Consider the following 23809-nt stretch of genomic DNA (forward strand, 5'->3'; position numbering starts at 1 on the left):
GTTTGCTTCCCATGTCACTTTTAAGGCCATTTTAAACTTTTGGTAATTGTTTATTCTTGTACCTTAAGAGTTTCCCGATCTTTAAAAAAAAAATTTCACCTTAGGTATCCCTGTTAAAATAATTTTTGTCTTGGAGACAGTTATTTGTGATTAATAAATTCTATTTATTATACTCTTACTTCAAGAGAGCATTATGTCATTCACATACTTAGATTATTTTCTGAAAGATTGAGAGAGCTTTACAGTTTTAAGTTGTATGAAATAAGTTGTATGTAGTACAACTATATAATTGTTTGACTAGGAAAAGCCAGTTTGAATAGTAAACGAAGCTCTTCAGTTATTTAACTGAAAAGAATTGCAGATTGTATTTTAACAATATGTACAATTTCTTATAAGTCAGCTCTACTGTAACAAAGTTATGTGCTTTTTTTAAATTGCATTTGGAAAAGTGGAATTACCTTTTAGTTCTAGTTCTTACTAGCATGGTGTAACTGTGTGTTACAGCTTTATGTGACTTGTCAGGCAAAACGGTGAGAGAGATCGCAGGGCCTGCAACTACCTCGTGGGGTTCTTTGGACGAGTTGGGAGTTGCTCCTTCCTGTTTTCTAATGGATTGTGAGAGTCAGTCATTGCTGACATGGGTTAGTCAGTCCTCTGAGGTTCTTCACATTGGTTTACACGTATAAGTAGTGTTTTTCCAAGGGATTGCTTGTTCAGGTACTATAAAAATGAAACTTAGTAAAGATATTAGATTCTCTAAAATATTTGTTTTTGAGGGATGAACTGTAGTGTACGCAAGAACATTACGCTTCAGAACACTGAAATGTTTGGTAGGTTTTGGTGATGTGTCAGTCCACTCATCCAGAAGCTGTTTTCATTCACTCACAGGGATTTTTAGATGCCTGTGAGAAGGGCCCTCTTTCTGGTCATAAGCTCTCTGGGCTCCGGTTCGTTCTGCAAGATGGAGCACACCACATGGTTGATTCCAATGAAATCTCTTTCATCCGCGCAGGAGAAGGTGCCGTCAAACAAGGTAAGCTGTGTGCCAGCTCCTGCCACCTTAGACCAGCAGAGCCTCAGGGGACAGCTTCTCTGCCTGCAGTGCTGGGGACAGTCTGCTCTGTTCCCTCAGCTTGCTCATTTTTTTTTTCTGTGCTTAAATTCATAGGTAATTTGTTTTTGCTTTTAATACACAAGATGGAAATGCTTAGATTCTAAGAAATATTTTAAAATTAACTAGAGTCATGCTTTTAGTGTTTTGCTCAAAGTAACTTTTGTGTATGACATTTTAGGTTATGATGCATACTCTTTTAAATATTTATTTGAAAGAGAGCAAGATCTTTTATCCACTGGCTTATGTCTCAGGTTGCCACAGTACTGGTCCAGGCTATCCTGGAGCCTTGCTGAGGCTTCCCCTGGAGGTGGTAGCGTCCCAGGTGCCTGGGCGACCTGCTGCTGTTCCCAGGCCACCAGAGCAGAGCTGGATGGAAAGTGGAGCAGCCAGGACAAGATCCCATAACAATATGGGATGCTGGCATCCCAGCGATGATTTTAACCTGCTCTGCCACCGTGCCATCCCCCAAGCTTTTATATATTTTGAGAATAGCAAAAGTATTTTGAAAAAATTAAGTAAACCTTTTTTACACTATAGATTTCTTGCTAAGCTATTAAAATTATCAGCTTGATGACAGCCTAGGAATTAGAACTGTATCTGATTCTTTGCTTTTAAGAGAAAAAGACAATGACAGCATAGAAATTTGACATCAGGGTTTTTCCACAAATGAATTTCAAAATTATGTGCAAAATCCAGAAAACTCGTTACTTGCTATTTTTTTCTGTTTGTTATGTGTTAATTCCTTGTTAATATCTGTGTTTTTGCATAGGAAAATTGTTATATACAGAACATTCACATGTATTTTTGTCAAAGAGGATTGAAGTGAAACAGTAGTTAATTCAAATATTACTTCCTGGGAAACCTGCAAATCAGAATTGTATTGGTTTTTGTAAATTCGATCTTTCTGCTGCTGTCTCAGCTGCGTCTGGGCTTAGCTGTGGGGCCGTGATGGAACTATGCTCATGCCTCTCCTGGCTGCTGGTTCCTTATTTGACCTAATCCAGTTGGACTCGTGATTAAGTAGTGTATGTTCCAGTCTCTCAGTTGTGGAAAGGAAAAGGAACCCTCCATTTGCTTTAGATCACTTCTTTAGTAAAAATTCAATTGAAATCTGATGTGGGAAAATTGTCCCAATCTCAAAGCGTGTTAAACGGAAACATGACTTCATTGGGCATGACAGGTGTCAAAATTCCTGCCTCTTGACCTTGCAGTGTTTACCACTGCACTAATACCTACACTGTCAGTTTCATTATATTCACTTTCTATCCTTGAAGCACTGAGAACAGATCAGCTCCAGTTGCTGTATGCTGGGTCTTGACTGAATGTTGGTAGTGTTCCTGGAGACAGATGTGTCATAAAGCCAGGTGAATGAGATGGCCATCCGTCAGAAGAGCCTCATCCTTTTTAACAGCTCTTGTATTTAAATATTTTTGTCATGCCCATGATATGTGTTTGTGCTCCTGAAGAATGTCTGTGTGGCTGGTGGCTAAACAGTTAAACATGCACTGTTTCGTGCATTATTTAGATACCTAGGATTATTAGTTATGATAAATGTCCCAGCAGTTGCACAGAGGAGCAGCACTGGACTATAATTGAATCATAAAGTTTTATTCTTTTGCCAGGTATGCATATGCAGAAAAGGATGCTAACATGAAAAATTTTCCACTGTTTCTTCATGTGAAATTAACTAAAATCCTGGCATGTTCAAAGTATCACTTTGTACCCCATAAGCATATCAGTTGTCAGTTAAAGGAGTTGTGACATGATGACGTAAGTTGGCACCTGTGCTGCTGGCATCCTGTACGGGTGCCAGTTCAGGTTTTGGCTGCTTGCCCTTCCCTTCTAGCTCCCTGCCAATATACCTGGGGAAGCAGCGGAAAGTGACCATAACACTTTGGCATTTGCGCCCAAATTTAATACTGACTACGGGAGAAGGGTCCATTGTGTAAAACATAGTCTATCTTTGGAATCAATGTTTGTCTTAGGTTTTACAGTGTAGCTTGCATTTTCAGTATTTTCTACATGATATGGTAAAATGCTAAGCGATTGCAATGTATCAATAAGATGAGTAAATTTTCTGACTCAAAAAAAATATGGGAGACTTGGGAGAAGCCTCTGAACTGGCAGAGGGAAGCTGTCTTGCTCTTTCTCTCCATCTCTGTGTGTAACTCTGCATTTCAAATAAATGTTTAAAAAATTTAAAATTAGAATAATTTGTTTTTCCAATGACAACAATGACCCAGGGTTATCTTGCTGCCTGGGACACTTCCCTCCCGTGGGGCGCCCGGGATCAAGCGTCTTCAGGTTTGTCATCAGGCTTCCTGTGACGTGCACCCAGGGAAGTGGCAGGCAGCAGTGCCCTGCCACCCCAGCCGGCTTCAGGCTCCCAGCTGCGGCCTCGCCCGAGCTCAGAGACTCTCCTTAACTCCTTCTCTCTTTCCTTCTCCCCATCCCTCCCTCTTTTTTTTAACCTTTCCCTCTCCCTGCTTTCTCTCCTTACCTCTCTCCCTCTTCTCTCCTCCTTTTCCCCTTCTCCGCAGTCACTGCTCTTCAGTTGAAAAGTAAATGTAAAAACAAATTAAATTCGGGCCCGGCGCGGTGGCGCAAGTGGTTAAAGTCCTCGCCTTGCACCCCCGGGATCCCATATGGGCGCCGGTTCTAATCCCGGCAGCCCCGCTTCCCTTCCAGCTCCCTGCTTGTGGCCTGGGAAAGCAGTCGAGGACGGCCCAAAGCTTTGGGAACCTGCACCCGCGTGGGAGACCCGGAAGAGGCTCCTGGCTTCGGATCGGCATAGTATCGGCCCGTTGCGCTCACTTGGGGAGTGAATCATCGGACGGAAGATCTTCCTCTCTGTCTCTCCTCTCTGTATATCCGCCTTTCCAATGAAAAAATAATAAAAATAAATCTTTAAAAAAAAAAAAAAACAAATTAAATTCCAAACTCAATAAGAGAATGGAATTTCCTATGGGAGCCTAAGGGCAAAAGGTTGGGTGGCAAATGAGCTAAGTCCAAACAGAGCCTATACTATAAGCTATTTAGTTACATGTCTTTTGACAGATGGGAAGAAAAGTAGTTTAGATCTTCATAAATTCTAATTTGAACCCGATTTTAAACTATACCCCTGATTTTAATCAGTGACATAATTTAGAAGTGAAATGTGAAATGAAATGCTATGTTTGGGTATATTTCAACCTGTTGATGTGACTGTCACTTTTTGTGGCCAGTTTTTTTTTTCTTCTTCTTCATGTGAGAGAAACTAAGCTCTCTTCTATTGCTTTGTTCCCAGATGCCCACAGTGAGGGGTGGGGGAAAGCTTGGAGTCGGGAACTCAATCCAGATGTCCCGCATGGGTAGCCAGAAATCTAATTGCTGGGGCCTTATCCATCCACTGCCTCCCAGGGCGTGCATTCGCAGGACACTAGAATGAGGAGGCAGTACAACCTTGAACCCAGGCCTCCACTGTGGGGCGACCTGGCGTTCACCAGCCCGGTGCCCACCACCACGCCAGATGCCCATCTTTGTCACCAGTTTTCAGACCACCATGCTTGGTCTCCCCAGAATCATCAAACTTGTAATCACTCTGCAAGAAAAATTAAGTCCATTAACTCTGTTAAGGTAGCAGTGCCCTTTTTGTACTCCCCTGTCCCGTTGTGCATTTTGAACGTTAGCGCCTCCTGACTTGTGTGGAAGTAGGCAGAGCATCTGACCCAGGCTGCTTGGTGCTAACCCACAGATGCTGAAGGAGAATGGGCATACGTGCTTGGACATTATGAGTGCTTCGCCGTTTTCCCATTGTGCAGTCTTTGGCCCAGCTCTGTGCCATCCCCCGTCCCCAGGCTGGTTTGTCTCAGAGTGGTCATAGTGTTTGTAGACATGCAGGTATGCCTAGACTATGTATTGTCTCCTCAGTGACATTACAGTTGAGGCTGTTGAGGTTCAGAAGAGTGAATTGGAAGGCCCAGGGCTTACAAGCCAGGAGTAATGAAGGAGAGAGTCCCTGCCTCTTTAGCAGTGTTACTTGCCATCTCTCCTTAAAAGGTCCTGCGTGATACCAGTGTTTCATTTGTCCCTTTGAGGAGCTGCTTTAAGGACTCTGCTGCCACGTGGCTGTTGTTGTTCACAGGTGTCAGGGTGAATTGGCTCTGTCATCTTGTCACATGGGGTCAGGGGAAGATGTGTTGAAGAACAAGGTTTATCTGCAAATGAATCAGGGTGCATTTAGGAAGAGAATTCAGAGGTGGAGATGCAGGTGAAGGAAGGTGAAAACAGTGAGGCTGTTCCTAACGCTGAGTGAAGCTCTGGGTGACTCGCCCTTTCCTTTACCGTGTGGGTCGCTGCTTCGTGTCACTAGCATGTAGAAACACAGAATAATGTAGTAAAGTATGGACATGCCTGTTTCTGAGTGCCTGTTTGCACAGTTGCAGATTGCCAGTCTCCTTTAGAGGTCTGTGTAGACTTCTGCATTATTTTCAGAACAAAATTCACTAAGACTAGTAATTAGGGAGAGAAGTGAGCTAGGATAGGGTATGTTTTGAAATTTAAGAAATGCAAATATATTGCATTGCTATTACAATTACTGCATTTAAGCTAAAAGTGCTTAGAACAACTTTAATGGGCAAACAGGCATAATTGCTAATCAGTTTATAGACAAATGCATGCTTCTGGAAAACTATGCTTATTTTTAAACATGTCTTTGTCCTCATATCTGTGTTTTGCCTCAAGCTTTTGTATGTAGGTAATTCAACCAGTAAGAGGCTGAGTAGTCTATCACAGCTTCTACTTGGAGTTTTATTGTACTGTCTCCACATTGTTAGGTGTAACCGTCACTCAGCATCAGTAGCAGAAGTGTTGATTCTGTACTAAGCAGGCCAGCACAGTAAGCACAGGGACATGCATCACTTCTTATGCCTAGATGACCCTGAGCATCTAGGCTAATATCCTTATTTTGTAGGTGAAAAAACTTGAAACCTAAGCAGGCTGTTTTTCAGAGGACTTATGACTTGTTAAAGGTAGAATAAGAGTTGGCATTTGGTCTGTTGGTTAGGATGCTGTTCCAGTCAGGCCCCTGTCCAATGTCTGAGTTCTCTGGTTTGGTTCCCAGCCCCAGATGTTGACCTCAGCAAGTGGCAATGGCTCAAGCAATCGGATTGAAGCTACCCTATGTGAGCAAAACGGAACTGAGTTTCTGGTTCTTGGCCTTTGACTTGACCCTGGCCCAGTTGAAGCCCAGCCGTTGTAGGCATTGGGGCAGTAAGCCAGTGAATGGGAGCTCTTTGTCTCTGCTAAATAAATTTTTTAAGAATCATAGCAGTAGTCACTAAACATTCTAAAGGACACTCCAGAAACCTGATCTTATTCTCAAGTTCTTCAGCCTAGTAAAGCCTAGTAAGGGAAAGATCGATCTCAGGCATGACTCGTACGTGCAGGATGAGCTTAACAACCCTCTCCCTCTACCTTCAAAACTTATTTCCTGATAATTAAAAATAACTTGTCTGCCAGAGACCAATAGGAAAGAATGGATGTGTGGGCCCTATGGTCCAGCAGGTTAAACTGCAGCTTGGTATATTCATACCCCTTGGCCAATCCAGCTTCCTGCTCATGTGCCTGGGAGGCAGCAGTGGATTGTCCAAGCACCTGTGTGTCTGCTCACGTGGGAGACTAAGATGGGGTCACAGGCTCTTGGCTTTTGCCTGGACCAGCCTCAGCAGTTGTGGCCGTTTGAGAGTGAAGTAGCAGATGCAAGATTTCCCTTGCCCTCTCAGTGTCCCTGTTTGTCAGTAGATCAATCAATTTTAAGGAGAATGGGTTTTAATAGTTAATGTGTCTACTTCTAAGATGTTGAGAAAGAAGCAGCTTAGCTGAGTGATTTGATGGTGAAGGGCTTCATATAGAATGCTGTGTAGACACTTAGGATTTCTGCCATTTGAGTTTTGGGGATAAAATTATGGTAATGGCGATACTAATAGTAGAACTAAATGCTGTGTTATTGGAATTGCCATTAAGAAGAGTGACTGTAATGCTAACCAGAAAATTAGTGCAGATCAATATTTTAACCTCATCATGTTTGTGCCTTTGGGAGAACACCATCGACCTCCCTTTTTATATCTTAATAGAGAAGAGTTGAGGACTAATAAACTTTTTGTTTTTTTCAACTCAGCCTTGGCAAATGCAACATTATGTGTTCTTGAACCTATTATGTCTGTGGAAGTTGTAGCTCCAAATGAGTTTCAGGGAGCAGTGATTGCAGGAATTAACCGGCGCCACGGAGTGATCACGGGCCAGGACGGCGTCGAGGACTTCTTTACACTCTATGCGGACGTAAGTCCATTGCTCATTCGCAACCTTTTATTGATGACAGAAGACAATTAGGATCAGCTTCTGATTTTGAAGATTGTAGAACAAACTGACACGATTCCTTTTTGAATTTGTGGCTTTCATACATAGAGGAGTGTGTGTGTGTGTGTGTGTGTGTGTGGCATTTGCTGTTAGAACCACTCTTAAATGTATAAACTAAAAATAAGATCTTGCCCTTTTGTGAATTTCATTTTCTTTGATGTAATCTTTCTCAGTTTTATTTGCATGGCTGCTTCATTATGTTCCGCTGGGATAGTATTTAATTTCCTTGCTCTGTACCTTTCTGGACTTAATTCTCATGGCAGAAGGGCCTCCTGGGTGACACTGTCACACGTGAAGGTGTCAAAGGAAGCTGTCTTTAACACCTTCACGGAAGAGCCAGTTCTGAGGGCTTGAGCTGGGCCCCGAGCGGTGCTGATGGGGACAGCCTCTCTGGCCGCGGGGTCCACTTGGCAACTTGGTGAGTTGGCTTCCAGTTGGGTGAAATGAAGTAACTTTCAGGTGGACTTTCTAGTTGCAATAGGACAAAAATGTTTGTTTAATTGTAATTGTTTCAAACCAAGGGCAGTGACTAGAAATCCAAATCTAAAGGAATCAAATGACTAACATGATTAAAACATCTTTCTATTTTTCTTAAATATTTTTCAGTAGACAGTTCTCAACTATATGTTGTGTTTGTTTTCAGGTTCCTCTAAATGATATGTTTGGTTATTCCACTGAGCTCAGGTCGTGCACGGAGGTAAGCCAGTGTTTTAGCTTCAGCATGACAGTCTTCAGAGCTTTCCACATGTTCAGACTTGTGCAGTCCTGACTCTCATGCCTTTGACAGCCATACCAAATACACACATGTGCTCACGCACACACACATCCATGTGTATGTACATACTTTTGTTTCTCCTTGTAGGGAAAGGGCGAGTACACGATGGAGTACAGCAGGTACCAGCCCTGCTCACCGTCCACACAAGAAGACATCGTCAATAAGTACTTGGAAGCTACAGGTCAACTTCCTGTAAAAAAAGGAAAAGCTAAGAACTGACTCTCCTCACCTCACTGAACGTACAGTGGTTAGACACTTTGAAGGATTCCACTGGGATGGATTCAGGCTGCTGAAACAATTTAGAAGCTCTTTTAATTTTATATTCAGGTGCTTCTGTTATATTCAAAGTTAATTATATATATATATATATTCCTATTAATTGGTTTTAATCCTCAAATGGTTACTCAAGTATTTTAGTATTAAGGTATATAAAGAAACTAATGTCATATTTAAGCTTAGAATGATTGTTTAGGGTAAGAATTTCCAGCAAACAGCAAAGCTGGAAGGTAATGCTCACAGCAGTCACCCATCTTCCATCTAGTTCCGACAGTGACCACATTGGCAGCAGTTTGGCTTGTGCGTGTGTGGTCTGTGTCTCATATCTCTAGTTTTGATTTTTAAATAGTTTGCTCAAGACTTGAAGCTGAACTGCATAAATTACATTTGGGATTTTTTTAATGGGCAGGTTTTTCTGTTTTAAGGTCCATACACTCTTTTTTTTTAAAGATTTATTTTTATTAAAGGTCCATACACTCTTAAAACAGAAATCATCATCATCAGATTCTTGATTGTGATACTAAAATATTAAGTTTTAGTTGGTTATGTGTGACTCATTGCCTCAATTTGTGATTTCCACAAATTTGAATTGCCTCTGTTTTAGGAGTGTAAATATGACTACTTCTGTGGTCCTACAGAAGGGAGCAAATAGGTTCTTGCATGTTTGATTCTTAATTTTTGTTCTTAATGTTTACAGTGCTTGATAATAAAGTATAATTCATGAGATTAATGCATGGTTCCATTCGCTTAGTACTAGTTAGATTTGAATCTGTTCTATTTGATTATACTTGTATATTACATTCTTTGGAATTGTGAAACAGTAAATCATAAGTTTCTGTTTCCGCTGTAAAGTAGATTTTCCTGGGTATTTCTACCGTACTTTTCAGAATTGCTTCATGCACAAATCATTGCTACCACAGATACCTCCACTCCTTCCTCCTGCTGGATAATAGGAATAAAATAGCTGCGGTAGGTAAGAAATAAAACAATTGATTTAAAATTTCTGTGGGTTTCTTGATTTATAAATTTGGTTTTATAACTTTAAGGTTTCCACAGATTTTCTTTTGTTAATTACTGGTTCCATGTTTTCAATTTCTCTGCCAAGTAACTTAAATGTATTCCTTAGTTTTTCAACCCTGGAGACTACATACTATGATTTCCATTTTGTAGCAGAATAGACAAATGCAGAGAAAGCCAATTTTTCAGGACCACACACTCACCATTTTTAAATTAATACTTTATAATAGGTCCCTAAATACCGCATGGACACATCTGTCACTGTCATGGTGGTAATACTAAAGCAGTGGTTTCTCTGGCATTTCATCAGCATCTTGAACTATTCTTTATGAGGAAATGCTTTCATTGTACTTAGCAGCTTCTTAGCCATTGAAAAGGCAGAAACATTGGTCCTAAGATTGGTAACTTTGAACATGTTTTTAATTTGTTAAATGTTCCTAGAATAAAGTTATTGTGCCAGAAAAAAGTCCTACATACTTGGTCAATACTAGCACTTCATACGCAGTGGGAGCAGCTGGAATTACATCTTAGAACCCACACATGTATGTAGTTAGAGTTGGTAAACACTGTGGACTCGTGTCTGCAGTGTGGGAAAAACTCAGGACTATTCATAAGTGAGTATTTTTGAGTAGTTCTGTACAGGGTAATTGGTGATTTGAAGAGTGTTGCTTGCGGAGTGGTGACAGATGTGGCAGGACTGCACTGCTTCCCAGTCTGCCTGCATTTGAAAAGTCACCTTAGGCGCAAAAAGTGGTCGTCAGGGCTCCCCCAGATAACTCTAATCCAGGGGCATTTTCCATGGCCGTTCAAATGATGTTCTGATGTAGTGAGAAATGTTGTTGTCTTCATACTTACAAATCAGTGTTGGATGGCCCTTTCTAAGCTGTTACCATGAGGTAAGTCTATTACAGGGCACCCCCAGGCTCCTGACCTGGCCTGGCATTATGGCTCAGTGTCGCTTGGGTCGCCCACATCCCCACGCTGAAACGGCAGTCAAGCTCTGGCTCCTCGATCCTCATCCTGCTCGCTGCTCTGTTCCTGGCAAGGCAGCAGTGACGGCTCTGGACTGGGGTCCCTGCCAGCCCTGGAGGAGAGGCAGGTGGAGTTGCAGGCTCCTGGCTTTGGCCTGTCCCAGCCCAAAACCTCACTTGGTTGAATTGTTCTCATGTGTGTACCTAATTTCACTAATGAAAAATGTGTTTGTGAGGTTCTGGACTTCGAGAAGGCCAGGTCTGGAAGGCTGGGTTGCCAAAAAGGCCGTTTTCTGGTCTTTAATGTGGTACCAAGTGGTCAGTAAAGATCGCCTGGCATTGAACATGCTATCATAATGTTCCTGTGAGATTTCTTGCAGATCACTTAGGGAAACTTCGGCTGGAGGAGTTCCTTCTTGGACTGTGGCACACTTAAATCACTTCGACTCCCTGTGCCCTGATCACTATTTTTGATACTTTAGAATTCTCTTTTCACATGGTGGGAGAGCTGATGTTTCCCTTAAATAACTGAAGCAAGTGTAAGTTGGGAAGATAAATGCAGAGCGTTGGAGCTTTAAATAGAAGAACAGACTTCTATCCTTACTTCTATTCTGTAAGAACCTATGCATAAAACTATTGGACTAACTATCAAATAGTATGAAGTTTAAAATAATACATATTTTGGAATATTTAAAGCTGGTACTTGCTGGTCAGTTAACTGGTCAAGGAGTCCAGACTTGAGAGGAGGTGATGTCTGAGTTCTCGCCCTGACGGGGAACTCCTGAATTCGACTTCGGTACGTACTGTGATTTTATGAGTCACCTAAGCCAGTACTGCGTCACTAAAAAATAAATATTCTGTATTCAATTATATCAGCATTCCTTTTAAGGCATGTTTGCAGATAGCTTTATCTGTTTAGATTATGTATACTTGTAAAATTTAAATCCAGCAGTGTAAGATTTAATTCCAATTTGCCTATGTGTACAAAGCTCTGCAGACATTTAACCATATATTGAAAAACGGATATCAACTTATAAAGGAATACTTGTATGAAATACAGTAAAACTCCTTTCAAATGGTATTTTTCCACAATTTACTTTCACTGAAACTTTTTTTCACAAAGGATAAAATGTATTCTTTGTTTACATACTACATAAATGCATTTTAGTAACAAAGTAGTTCACTGTAAGCTGTATTCAAAGTGATATAAATTTCAGGTTCAGAGTCAGCTCATTGCAGCACGGGCGGCCACTGGCTGCTCTCCAGGGCTGCACGCGGAGGAAGCTGCTGCCAGCGGTCAGCACTGCGCAGAGGTCAGAGGTCAGTATGCACGTGCTGCCCGAGCTCAGAACTACAGCAGACCCGTTAAACCAAACCCCAGCAGGTTTCAGTTTGAGCTTTTGCTTGTAATTACTGGCTGTCTCAATTTACTGCAATGCCTTTACTTTGACTCTTGTACTAGAACTACAGTGGGGCTTGCGGAACTATCTAGAGTCATTTGGTTTAGCATCTAGGAGCAGATCCTAGTTTGCGTTTTAGAAGCTGCTGAGCTGTGTTGGTGCCACAGCCGATCCTTCTTCAGTTCCAGATCCTTCTGGGAGCTGGAGCTCTTGACAGTTGTAGTTCACTCGGAGTGGTTTCCCAGGGGACCAGACCAAGTGGATATGACACGGAATGATCTCCTAGGAAATAAGAATGAAGAGTTATAAAATGCAAAAACCTGTGGCTAAAAACAGTTCTACATAAAATTTTGCATTTTACCTGTGTTGAGAATTCATGAAGTAGGACAGTATAATCGAAATCAATTGCACCGTCATTTGTTTTCTAGAGGAAAAAAAAGTATGATGGATTTGTTAGAATTTGGAGGGTTTCTGTCCTGAACATTCCTGTTTTGCATCTTGTGCTTCCGTTTAGATTTCGGCTTCACTTTGGTTGTCTTACGTCAAGGTGTGGCAGACACGCTCTGTCCCCCCTTTTGTCGGTTACCTGCAAGTCGGGTTAAATGCTGCGTTTCCTCTCGAGTAGTTGCAACTTTTGATGGAGGCAGGAATGGTGGAATCTTTCAGGGATTCAGACAGTGTCTACATAGCCTCAGTCTATTACATTAACCTAGGTATACCAGGCAGTAAGACCGAGGCAGGGGCAGTCGGCATTTCCAGAATACCTACACTGGGCCAGCTTCTCCGGGGGGTCCTTCACACAGTCTCGTGAGCCTGGTTTGACAGGAGAGGACTTGAGGTTAACAGCTCTCCCGACTCCAGCCAGGCTGTATGAAGCGGCACCGGTTTCCACACTGCAGACAAGCAGCACCCTCAGCCCTTCACCTGCTGGAGTTCAAGGACTTCTGTGAGTACCTTCATTTCCTTCCTTTTGTTCAGGGCAAGGGTACTTCTTCTACTACTAAAGGGATTTTTAGAAAGAGGCCTAAAAACATGAAATTTCCTGTAGGTGAGGAGAGTGTGGGAGATGGCAGAGACAAAGAACAGGACTGGATTAATCAGAAATTGATGGTTTCTTGTGGCCGCCTCTTTGCTCATTGAGTACGTTTCTTAGCTGCCTGGCAGTTTTCTGAGAGCGTATCAAGCCATGGCCCAAGGTCCAGGCTCTGAAGTCAGTTTACAGGAACTTTTTCAGAGGACAGAGTGCAGAATTCTAATCACAGTTGGCCTTACAGATCGTGAGTTCTAAATCTGTAGATTTAACTAGGTGTATTCACAAAGAAATCTGGCCCTGTACTTGACATGCAAGACTGGCTGTTCCTCAATAGACCAGCTGCTTACACAGCAGTGATACTGCATTAGGTATTTTAATGAACCTAGATATGATTAACAGAGGATATGCATGAATTATATGCGGATACTGTGCCATGTTACATAAGGGTTTTGAATATCTGGCATTGCTGCTGGGGGTGTTTAGCTTTGGCTCACCCTGTTTGATCAGCTTGCCCCCAGATGGTCCATGCTAGTCGGCTGTTGTGATATGGTTATCTCGAGCTTCGCGTTGCTCCTCAGGCATGTCTACCCTGTATGTTTGTGAAATTTTTATTTACCTAAATTATTTCATAAGATGAAGCTGCCTTATTTGGTATATGTGCCTTTGCTTGAAAGGCTGAGTGACAGGTCCTCCGTCGTTGCCCACAACAGCCAGCCTGGGTCAGAACTCAACCCTGATCTGCCCCAGGGGTGGCAGAAGCTGAGCACTTGGGACGGGAAGTGTTAGTTGTCAGGTGCAATATGGAATGCAGGTGGTCCAGCACCCAGCCCTTTCTTGTCTTTAAAACAAGCATTTTTAAAGGAAATCAATGCTCTCCAGTTTCCAGGAAGAAAAGGTTTGAAACAAATGGTAGGACTCCAGGTCCAGTTCCATTGCTGAGTGTTTTAATACAAAAACTTTGCCTTACCAGTTTTTGAAACATCCTCCTGTTAGTTCTTCCTCCTCCTCCGAAGTGCCCTTAGGTCAAACCAGAAAGCACACTCGTGGCGGAACTGCACATGAGGCTGTCACACACCCTGGCCTGGCGCAGTAGCCCAAGGCAGGCTCTGCCAGGAAGTCATTATTTTTAGTATTCATAAATCAATCTATTTGGCTTATATTCAAATCATCATAAATGCCAGATCTCTGATTCCAAGCTGCTGATTCATGCCGACATTCCCCGCCTGGTAACGCAGCATCTCAACCTTCCTGCAGACAGAAGGGGTTGTTTGTTCCTGTCTACTGTGGCCTAAGCTACCTATTGCCTCATCTCCCCCACAGTGCTCCTGATGCCCCCACAGGATCCTTAGCAGGACCAATGTGGCTTTAATCGAGAATAAGTAGGTTTAAATTATTAATATTAGCTATACCAAAATATTTTTTAGCAGAATTGATAGCGCAAGCAGACAGTTTCTGTAATGTACCTCTGGCTAATGGAAGCCTCTGGTTAGGATAAGGCCGTGAAGCAGACGGATAATGGTGTGCTGCTGGTTAGGGTGTCTACAGAATCTGCTCTGACAAGAGTTAGAACAACGCTCAGGTTTTTTCCACCTTCTATTCCAGTGGGTGCAGGGAGGTTCTCTCCTGCTTTCTCCCAACCTGGCATATGTCCCTTGTCCTCCGTGTAGTCCACATGGCATGGCTGCAGGAGCTCGGTGTGCTGGCGAGGCACTGGTGACTGCCCACCCTCTGCAGGTCTTGTTCATTTGGGCCCCACCCTCCCCAGGAAGTTTTTGAAGAAACGGTAACCCTTGCACTCCTCTTGGGCCACGAGCACCTGCAGTCCCTCCCCACCGTTGCCCTGTTGCATTTATGCCTATGGCTCTTACTCAAACTGTTTAAAAACCACTGCTTTGCTTATTGGCTGTGCTATTCTAAACGGAGGTAGGACTTATCAGTAGCCATTGAAGAGCAGATTTTGAAAAGCTTTGTGGATATGGACGTAAGTGAACTTTTCCTTACAGAACCCTAAGTTGAAATTGCATATCAAGCCACAAAACCAAATCTCCTCATTGGTTCCAGTGGTTCAGATGCATTTCAACTGAGTTTCAATGGATTCTGCTAGTTTGTTAGTCCTCATTTAATAGGCTGAGGATGAAGCCGTTTGTGTTGATCGTTATTTATCTAAGTTCCACAGAGTAAAAAAAAAAAAAAAAAAAAAAAAAACCTAAAACTCCTCTAATTAGGGACCTTCTTGCCTGTGCCTTTTTGACTACATCACCCTGAAATCCTTACTTTGCTGTTTGCAGGCTGGTTAAGAGATAGCAACAGACATAACGGCCGTCAGTGACCGGCTAAAGTGTTCCTGCTGAGCCTGGGGGTGCGACCTGGTGACATGCCTTGTCAGCTACTAAAGGAAGCAGGTTAAAGGAAAACGGGTCCTGATCCCTTTTCCCTCATGAGTGTACTGCTCTGTTCCCACTGACTCTCCCTCTCCTGTCATTACAGTTCTCAATTACCTGGACTCCAGCCTCTACACTCTAAACATACGTTCCTCCCAACTTCTTGGTTATGTAAACATCCCTTGTTGATGTGTTGGTGGTGCTGGGAGAGACAGTTGTATTAGCAATAGAACCAGTACTGGAGCCTAGACTGATTTCTATCAGAGTGTTCTAGAAAGGAGAACAAAGGTTTCTTCTTGTTTTTAACCCACCATCTGCAGAGTCCAGCCAGCAGCCCGAGCGCTCCACTCCTCCCGAGCTCCAGCTCAGATCATCCCGAATCCAGCGCCAGCCTAAACCCAGCTGCTAGCTGGAAGGACCTAGCCCAAGCTCTTCCACCATCTCCGAGCGTCCCCAGTCCCTTCCCACCACTATGTGTTTGAAGCATTAGGCCAGAGGACGATGTGTTCACTGCACTGTAAGTCGTATGAGCCATTGGGTCGGGGAAGGTACTCCCACTGTGCCGTGTGTCCACCTGGGTCAGCTGTGACGTTGGGCTGTCTCTTTACGTCACCTACTTGGTGCCCATATCTACACAGCAGGGAGAGTGGTCCTCTGGATTGATGCCTGTACAGCCCAATGGGGCCCAAGGGGCTGCCTGGCACTCCCCACCCTGCTACCAGCGCTGCCCCCTCCTCCTCACTGTGGGCTGATGACCTGCTGCCACCTCTGAGGAGACATGGGACAGCCGGAACTTCCCCAAGCTTCTCCATGACATGTGCCCTTCTACCAGAGATCGGGCTGCTGGCCCGTGCTGGCCTCCCAGGGGAACCCTCTGCAGGTTAACCAGATCCTGTCTTGCCTCCTCAAGGATCTCAACTCCAACTTCCCATTCTCTTTCCTGGAATCCCTACCTCACTCGCCTCTGGGTCTTTCTCAATGTGCTGTTACGTCTGCTAACTTAAAAAAATGCATCTTTCAGTGCCTGCCCACCTGTGCTTCAGCCATGGTCACTGTGCTTTGTAGCTAGGCTCCCTGAAGAAATGGAGCATCCACTCCTTGCATCCTCTCTCGGCCTGGTCCCTGCAGGATTTGGTGTTGACTTCCAGCTGCTGAATCAAATCAGTTCTCAGACTTCATCTTGGTTCATCTTTGAAATACTTTGCTGCCCCATCTCCAGCTCCACACAGAAATATTTTATTGTGCCTTTCTCACATAGCTATCTGTAGCTTTAACTGCCATTCATACGGTGATGACTCCAGCCCAGGCCTCTCCCCTAGGTCCAGAAAACCAAACCGATTCTGTTTGGTTAACTCTGTCTCAAGTCTGTCTCTCCTAAAGTCTTTCCCAGTCAGCAACTGGTAACCGTCCTTCCAGTTATTCAGGCTGAAATCTTAGGGCCTGACCCAGAAGTAAGTAACACCATTACTAGAATCCGAGCGGTTCTCCCTGCCTGCCTTGCCACCCCACATGGCCTACCTGGATTTCTGCAATGCTGTATTATCGCTTGCCAGCATTTGTCACCCTTTGGTCTGTTTCATACATGGATGCCAAGGTGATATGATTCTAAGCCAGATGGTGTCACTCCTTTGCTAAAAACCTTCTACTGACAGAAGAGTGAAAGACGGGACAGTCCTGCTGGCCTGCGAGGCCTCACATGGACTCCCCTCTCCACGTGCACCCCGTTTGTTCTTCCCTCCTGGCACCCTCCTGGCACCTGCCCTTGCTCTCACTGTACCGGCCTTGCTGCTGCCCACTTTCTTCTACCCAAGCTTCTCCTCCCTTATGGGGGCAGGGCCCACTGTCACTGCCGTCCACGGTAGCCTTACCACACTGCAGCAGTAACTTCTGTCCACACCCTGCATCTCCACTTCCTCCCTGTCACCTGCCACCATTTCATTCTGTGTTCAGTGAGGGCTTTACATTCATCGTTACCCCTCAGTTCCTAAAGCAACGCCTGGCCCATGGCAGGTACCCAGATATTTGTTGACTGAATGAAATGCAATTAGGACTGTTGCCATGAAATTAGAAACCCACATTAGCTCAATCAAAGGTCGCTGCACTGTGTCTATCTCCTCGGCCAAGCTAATTTTTCGTGTTCTTACCCACTGCTTCACAGCACTGAGCTGTGCGAGGTTGTAGTGTGAGGACTGAGTTGTCTTTTCCCACATCACATACGAGCTGCCAAGAAAAGCCAGGTCCCACATGGGTCTCAGGGAAGGGTCGATATTTCCATGACTGTCTAAGGGGAAGGAAAAAAGCACATTGGTTAGTATGAAGGCATTTTTGAAGGACAAAAGGTCGGAAGTTTTAGTAATAGTCTAAACTTAATCCCTCTCCCAGGAGCTGGAAGCAGATGTGCTTGGTTCGAGCGGATCGCCGTGCTGAATGCTCCGTTAGCTGAGCAGTGACCTTTCCCGTGGCACCTCCTGACCTTGGTCTCCAGGCGGGGCCTTGGTCCTTCCTGCTCCAGTGACAGCCGCCAGAGCTCATCGCTGTTAGCATCTCGCCCTGGTTCTCAACACTGAGCAGGTGGATTCTGTGACATTGTTTTTGGACCTGAAATCTTAATTCAGCACATGTCTTTTGAAACCTACTTAATGTTGGACATTACTGAAGGTAGATGTTGATCAGTAAATTACATTTCGTAACTTTTAGGAACTCAAATTTTAGAAGTAATTTCTAAGAATTGTTCATGGGCTATTTTATACCATCTGCTCAAGATACGCTCAGTCTGTTAAGGCCATTAGCACAATAGAGAGGAATAACAAGCCTCTTAGGGCAGTTTCCAGCCAAACTCTAGGAACAGTAATGCTGTGAAACCTTTAACGTAAACAAGTTTGACTGTGTATTAAATACAGAGTCAGGAAAGTCTGGGGATAGATGATGCCAGATACAAACAACTGAGAAGGCTAAGGAGCAAGACAGACCGTAGGGCTTGGTGGTCGAGGTCGTCCCTGATGGCCCAAGACACAGCACCTGCAGTGTGTGCACAGCTCAGAAGCCAGAGCGTGAGGCAGGCAGTGTTACGGGGAACGGACAGAGAAAGGAGGCGTGGGGATGACGCCATGGAGCGGCTGGTTCAGAGTCCTGACAAGCAGCTTGCCGACACAGAGCTGAGGACAGGGAAGGTGCCAGAGCACCTAGAATCAAGGGGTAAAGGAGAGAACTGAGGGGGACAGAGGAGGAAGCAGCTGCGTGAGGCCCGAGGCCGGACGCCGAGTCAGCCAGATGTGCTCTGGATTGCAGAAAGGAAGTGCTTCTACCGGAGGCTGAACAAACCCTGCCGTAACAACCCCACTCGTGTTTCCTGGGCAGAGGACTCAGGTGAGCCGAGAACTGCTGTGAGCATGGAGCAGTGTTCCCCCTCCTGGCCCTCCAGAACACTCACTCAGTCTCGGGAAGTGAGCAGGAGGGCTCGGGAAGGGAGACCGAGGGCCCCTCATGTGACAAGTTTGTCGAGGTACCTGGCTGAATCCCAGTGAACGGTGGGGCCAGAGGGCTGTGGCAGATGTCAAGCGTAACACTCAAGTGTGTGTTCCCAAGATAGCTTCTGTGGGCTGGGCAATTGAATTTGCCAGTAAGTGCCGCATCTCTGCTGCTGCCCACACACCCTGAGTGCCCGCCTGAGCAAATGAGCTTCACTCCAGCTGAGTCACTTCAGAGGGCACCACGTCCCTCCGAGGGAGCACTGCTGCCCATTAGCCCCTGGCCTGGGACGAGGTGAACAGGATGCCCGCTGAGGCAGAGCCCTGAGCCACTCGGCTGGGAGGGCAGTGGGGAGGCACTGGAAGGCAAAGCCACCCCCCAGAAACCTCTGCAAATGCCACTTCTGGTTAGATTCAGACTCGACATTGCCCCCAGCCTGCACTGTGCACATTTCCTGCTGCGAACACCCTTTGCCCACTGGCAGGCCGTGCTTGGGTGCCCACCATCTGGGCATCGGGCAGTGCTAGGTGGGAGACTGGTGTGCTCGAGCTGCAGGACAGGCACTGGACACGCATGCTTGGCCTGGATCGAGTGCCACCTTGGAGGGAGACCTGCAGTAGCATCATGCCGAGAGTAATTGTAGACAACTCTTACCAGGTATGCTGACCACGTCCAAGGGGCTTTTAAGCTGCTGCATTTGCTTGTAAAGCAGGTAATCCTCTTGTTGTCTTGTCTTTTTTTCAGTGAGCCGAATGCAAGTTACATTAATGGCTGGTCTGGGTTTCTGATTCTTGAAAAACACTCGAGCGGAACATTTCCCCAGACGTTCCTCCCCCTCCTGAAATAAAAATTTTGAAATTAATATCACTGATGTCTGTGGCTCACACCCCGAGCTGTATTGGAAACCGAGATAATGCACAGTTGGTCCTCAAAGTCTACAATGGAACGGAAAGATGCAGCTGTCCCTTAACAGTTAAACTCACGTCTTCATGTTGCCTTGAAATGGTTCTGTAATTTTTTTAAAGACTTATTTTTATTGGAAAGGCAGCTTTACAGAGGGAAGGAGAAAGATCTTCCGTCCGCTGGTTCACTCCCCACGTGCCTGCAACAGCTGGAATTGAACTGATCAGGAGCTTCTTCTGGCTCTCCCAGGCAGGTGCAGGGTGCCAAGGCTAAGGGTCGTCCTCTGCTTTCCCAAGCCACAAGCAGGGAGCTAGGAACAGCCAAGACAAACTGCTGCCGATATGGGATCTTAGTACATGCAAGTACAGAATAGTCACTGAACCCTCATGCCAGGCCCTCTCAAAGATTAAGATTCTGAAGTTGGGGGTGGCACAGTGGTGTAGCAAGCTAATCTTATGCCTGCTGGTGCTGGTATCCAATATGGGTGCTGGTTTGTGCCTTGGCTGCTCTACTTCCTGCCTAACTTTCTGCTTACGGACTGGGAAAGCAGCAGAAGGCTCAAATCCTTGGGCCCATGTATCCATGTGAGACCTGGAAGAAGCTCCTGGCTTCAGATCAGCCCAGTTCTGGCCTTTGTGGCCGTCTGGGGAGTGAGCCAGCAGATGGAAAACCTTTTCTGTCTCTCCATCCCTCCGTCATCTTTCGAGTAAGAACATTTTTTAAAATGTAAGATTGAAGTTTACAAGGCAGTGTTCTGTGTCACAGCTTGTAAGTGGCAAGCTAGCACTACAACTCTCCTCCGGCGCCAAACCCCAGCCTCTGCACCAAGTCGTGTGTGCTGAGGTGCAGATCATGCAGATGAGGTACTCTGTCCGAGGAATCTGCAGTCGTTCCAAGGCAGGAAGACTGGCCATTCGATCACTTATTTTCCAGTCCAGGGACTCTGTCTGCAGCCTCAGCTGGACTCATTTCTGAGGCAGCATGTCACCTGCATAGGTCAGACTCTTCAACCCCACAAGGAATACCAAGGATTCTGGTCCCAGGAACGATCCACTTCCCCCCATGCCATCAGCAGTAGGCTTAGTTTGTGGAAAGGTCACGGCTCCCTAGTCAAGGCCTTCTCTGACCATCCATGGGCCCCGCGGAATTCCAGTTACAAGGTGATCAATGGAACAGCTAACGGTTCAGCTGGGTGGCTTCCCAGATAAAGCCATCAGTAACCTGAACTAGGAGGGTGGAGGGGCCAGTGGCGCATTCAGATGAGGAATCCATGTTCCTCATGCAAGAAAGGTGAAGGAAAGGGCATGGCAAAGGTGCAGCGGGGACAGGGTCCTGTCCCCACCTCTGACATGGAAGCCATTTCTAGGAGAGAGAACCAAGTATTCTGTTTCCCTTCTCTTTCTCTCCCCCCAAACACCTGCACGGATCACAGCAGCTGGCCCAAGGTGAAAGCCTGCTCCTCCTGCCCGGGAGCCGTCACCAGGGGCTCGTGCCCGGCTCAGAAGCCTCCTCCTTGGGCTTCATGAAAGCTTAAGCTCTGAGCTTAGCAAACAAACCAGGGTACCTTGCTGCTGAGACTCATTTTTGAACGGCCACTCCGAGAGGCACTGGGCTGGGGGACTTGCACCTGCAGCTCTGAAGCTCTGCCACATGGAGACACTTAGCTGCCAGGTGCTGCCCGCTCACCCTGCCTGCTCTGAGTGTGCACAACATGGAAAACACGAGCTGTTTTTCTCCCCCTTCCCTGTGCCCTGCTTGCTGCCTCCAGCTTGGTCAGCACATGGAAGTCCACCTGGCTCTAGTGACCACATGGGTTTATTTACTTTCTTCTCAAGAACAGGGAAAAGGAAGCTTGACACGATGTGACATGACTTCCGCAGTGAGACCTGCAGAGGCTCGTGGCCCGACCGCCTGCTCACCCAGATGGCACCAGCTGGCTGAGGACCAGAAGCTGGTGCTTGGCATCTGGGAGTGAGGCATGCTCAAGACTGTGGTGCTAAGTGGATACCAACTGGAGTTGGGAACTTCTCTTCCAGGTGCCTAGTGGTGTGGACCGTTTTAAGTGCAACCCTGCCTAAGGCCGTGAGGTTAGTCATTAAATCTTGACCTCTTTGTTTTCTGGAATTACAAGGCAGAGGTGGGCACCAGGGAGTACAATGCTGAGTCTGCACCTGTGGTGCCAGCACTGCTTAGACACATTTGAGTCGCGGCTGTTCCACTTCTGATCCAGCTCCCTGCTAAAAGCCCAAGAAAGCAACAGAAGATGGCCCAAGTATTTGAGCCACTGTACCCACTTGGGAGACCCAGAAAAGGTTCCGGGCTCCTGGCTGGAGAGTGGCCCAGCCCCAGCTGTTGTGGCCATTTGGGAGTGAACCAGCGGGTGGAAGCTGCTGCCTATCTCCTTCTCTCCCTAGAAGTTAGTCTTTCAAATATTTAAAATTATGAAAAGAAAAACTAGAGAACAAAGCAAGGCAAAATCAGAGGGAAAAGCAACACTAACAACATCCACATCAAAGAGTATACACACACACACACAGAGACACGCACCCCAACAGGCTGCCCGGCTGGCAGGTGCTCACCTGTGGATTGTAGCGCTCTGTGCTGAACACCAGCTCCACCTTACAGCCCTTCTCTGGGTTCACCTGAAAAGCAAACAGTGGACCTTATTAGCAAAGTGGATGCTCCCCAGTACCTCCACAGCCAAGCATCGTAGTCTTGGAATTACAGGGCTTGAATCTGTCCCTGCTGCCATGTATCCCTGGGTAGAACTTATGGTGTTTGAGGGTTTCCAACCTGAGTCTTAATTCCAGAGTTCCTGTGAGTTTCACACCTCTTCACAAAGTAGGAGGCTGAAAAAGAATCATTTCTGTTCAAGCTGGGAAATGTGTGCTACACCAGAGACCTGTGTGTGCAGGGACCTGGAGTGTACTCATCTCCCCATGCTCAACTCCAGCGGCAGAGGAGTGCAGCCAAACCCGCCTGGGATCTGGCCCAGCCGCACAGCGCAGGAGCTGCCAGGCAGTCAGCAGGCGGACGTCCAGCACTGGGGTCAGGATGGCCCCCCACCTTACCCCGCCCCGGTGAGGGGGCAGCTCTCCCTGCCTGGTCTCCTGTATGCCTTTCTTGGGCAGGCACACCTTCACACCCTTGACGCTCACGGGTCACCTTTTTCAACTTTTGATTGGACCTGTTTCAAATGCACACCGTTACTGCACGTCCGTGCTTATTGGAGCAGTTGAAACGGTTTGGAAGAACTGTTGTCTGCCATCAACCTTTTTGTTGAAAGAAAAACGGTCATGTGATAAAAAGTATTTTTGAAGAAGGGAGCACTTCTGTTTATGGAGCTGAAGTTTATTTCGTGTAATCTTGATTCAACTCCGGAAACATCTGTTTCCTTTGAATTTTAGTGCAGGAACCACAGTAACCAAACAGGGTCATCTTATTTTAATTAGGCCAGATATCATCCACTCCCATTACGGATTCTGTCAAAATGCCGGGAAGCTGCAGGCTGGAGCACTGAACTTTGTGGTCTTGGCCCCTGTGGAGAATCGGCATGCCGACGGGTCCCCAGGAGCACCCCGCACCCCACATGCTCATCTTCAGCCGCAGGGGGCCGTGCATCCAGCACCTACTGTCAGGTGCCAGGCCGGACTGACAGGCAGGTGGACAGGCCGTGATGTGGCTGCCAGCTGTGCAAAGGGTGCCGAGATTAAGGCTTGTTTTATTACATCTAAAACATTTTTAGAAAGTAACTTTTACATTTTATTTGCAAAGCAGAAACAGGTCTATTCTGAAGCTGAACGTCTGTCATGCAGAAGCAGGGCCCAGTGTCTTGCTTACCCTTTGTCAGAGAAGCTCATCAACTACAAGGTCCCAGTCACCAAGGAAGCGTTCGCTTCTCCAGCTGGGAACCCTGATGGTCAGTGTTGGGGGTTGGGGGGGTTCGGGCAGAGGAATTCCAGGTCTGGGCAGACTGTAACTACCCTTCGTGTAACCAAGCCAAGGAGCATGACTGGCCATCACGGACTCTAAATGGCACATCACTAGGAACTTGGTGATGCCCCGTTCAGCTCCT

At 45.9% G+C, this 23809-nt stretch overlaps 2 protein-coding genes across 3 annotated transcripts in view; one reads left to right on the top strand and one right to left on the bottom strand.

Annotated features, from left to right (window-relative positions):
- Positions 1-9287, top strand: part of GFM1 (G elongation factor mitochondrial 1) — a 42105-nt gene extending 32818 nt beyond the window's left edge. For both annotated transcript variants that reach the window (XM_040974863.1, XM_040974864.1), the window contains 4 exons: positions 889-1033; positions 7272-7432; positions 8154-8207; positions 8373-9287. In XM_040974863.1, coding sequence (XP_040830797.1) covers positions 889-1033; positions 7272-7432; positions 8154-8207; positions 8373-8504 — 492 coding nt within the window. In that variant the 3' untranslated portion in view covers positions 8505-9287. The remainder of the gene's footprint in view (positions 1-888; positions 1034-7271; positions 7433-8153; positions 8208-8372) is intronic.
- Positions 9288-11710: 2423 nt separating this feature from the next.
- The window catches only part of RARRES1 (retinoic acid receptor responder 1), a 62805-nt gene continuing 50706 nt past the window's right edge, over positions 11711-23809 (bottom strand). The window contains exons 2-6 of the mRNA XM_040974867.1: positions 22314-22376; positions 19486-19705; positions 17508-17644; positions 12311-12373; positions 11711-12231 (exon numbers count right to left, since the gene is read on the bottom strand). Of these exons, the coding sequence (XP_040830801.1) occupies positions 12085-12231; positions 12311-12373; positions 17508-17644; positions 19486-19705; positions 22314-22376 (630 nt within the window). The 3' untranslated portion in view covers positions 11711-12084. The remainder of the gene's footprint in view (positions 12232-12310; positions 12374-17507; positions 17645-19485; positions 19706-22313; positions 22377-23809) is intronic.

Source organism: Ochotona curzoniae, unplaced genomic scaffold (assembly GCF_017591425.1).
Source record: "Ochotona curzoniae isolate NIBS_2020 unplaced genomic scaffold, NIBS_Ocur_1.0 contig_2599, whole genome shotgun sequence".
NCBI lineage: Eukaryota > Metazoa > Chordata > Mammalia > Lagomorpha > Ochotonidae > Ochotona > Ochotona curzoniae.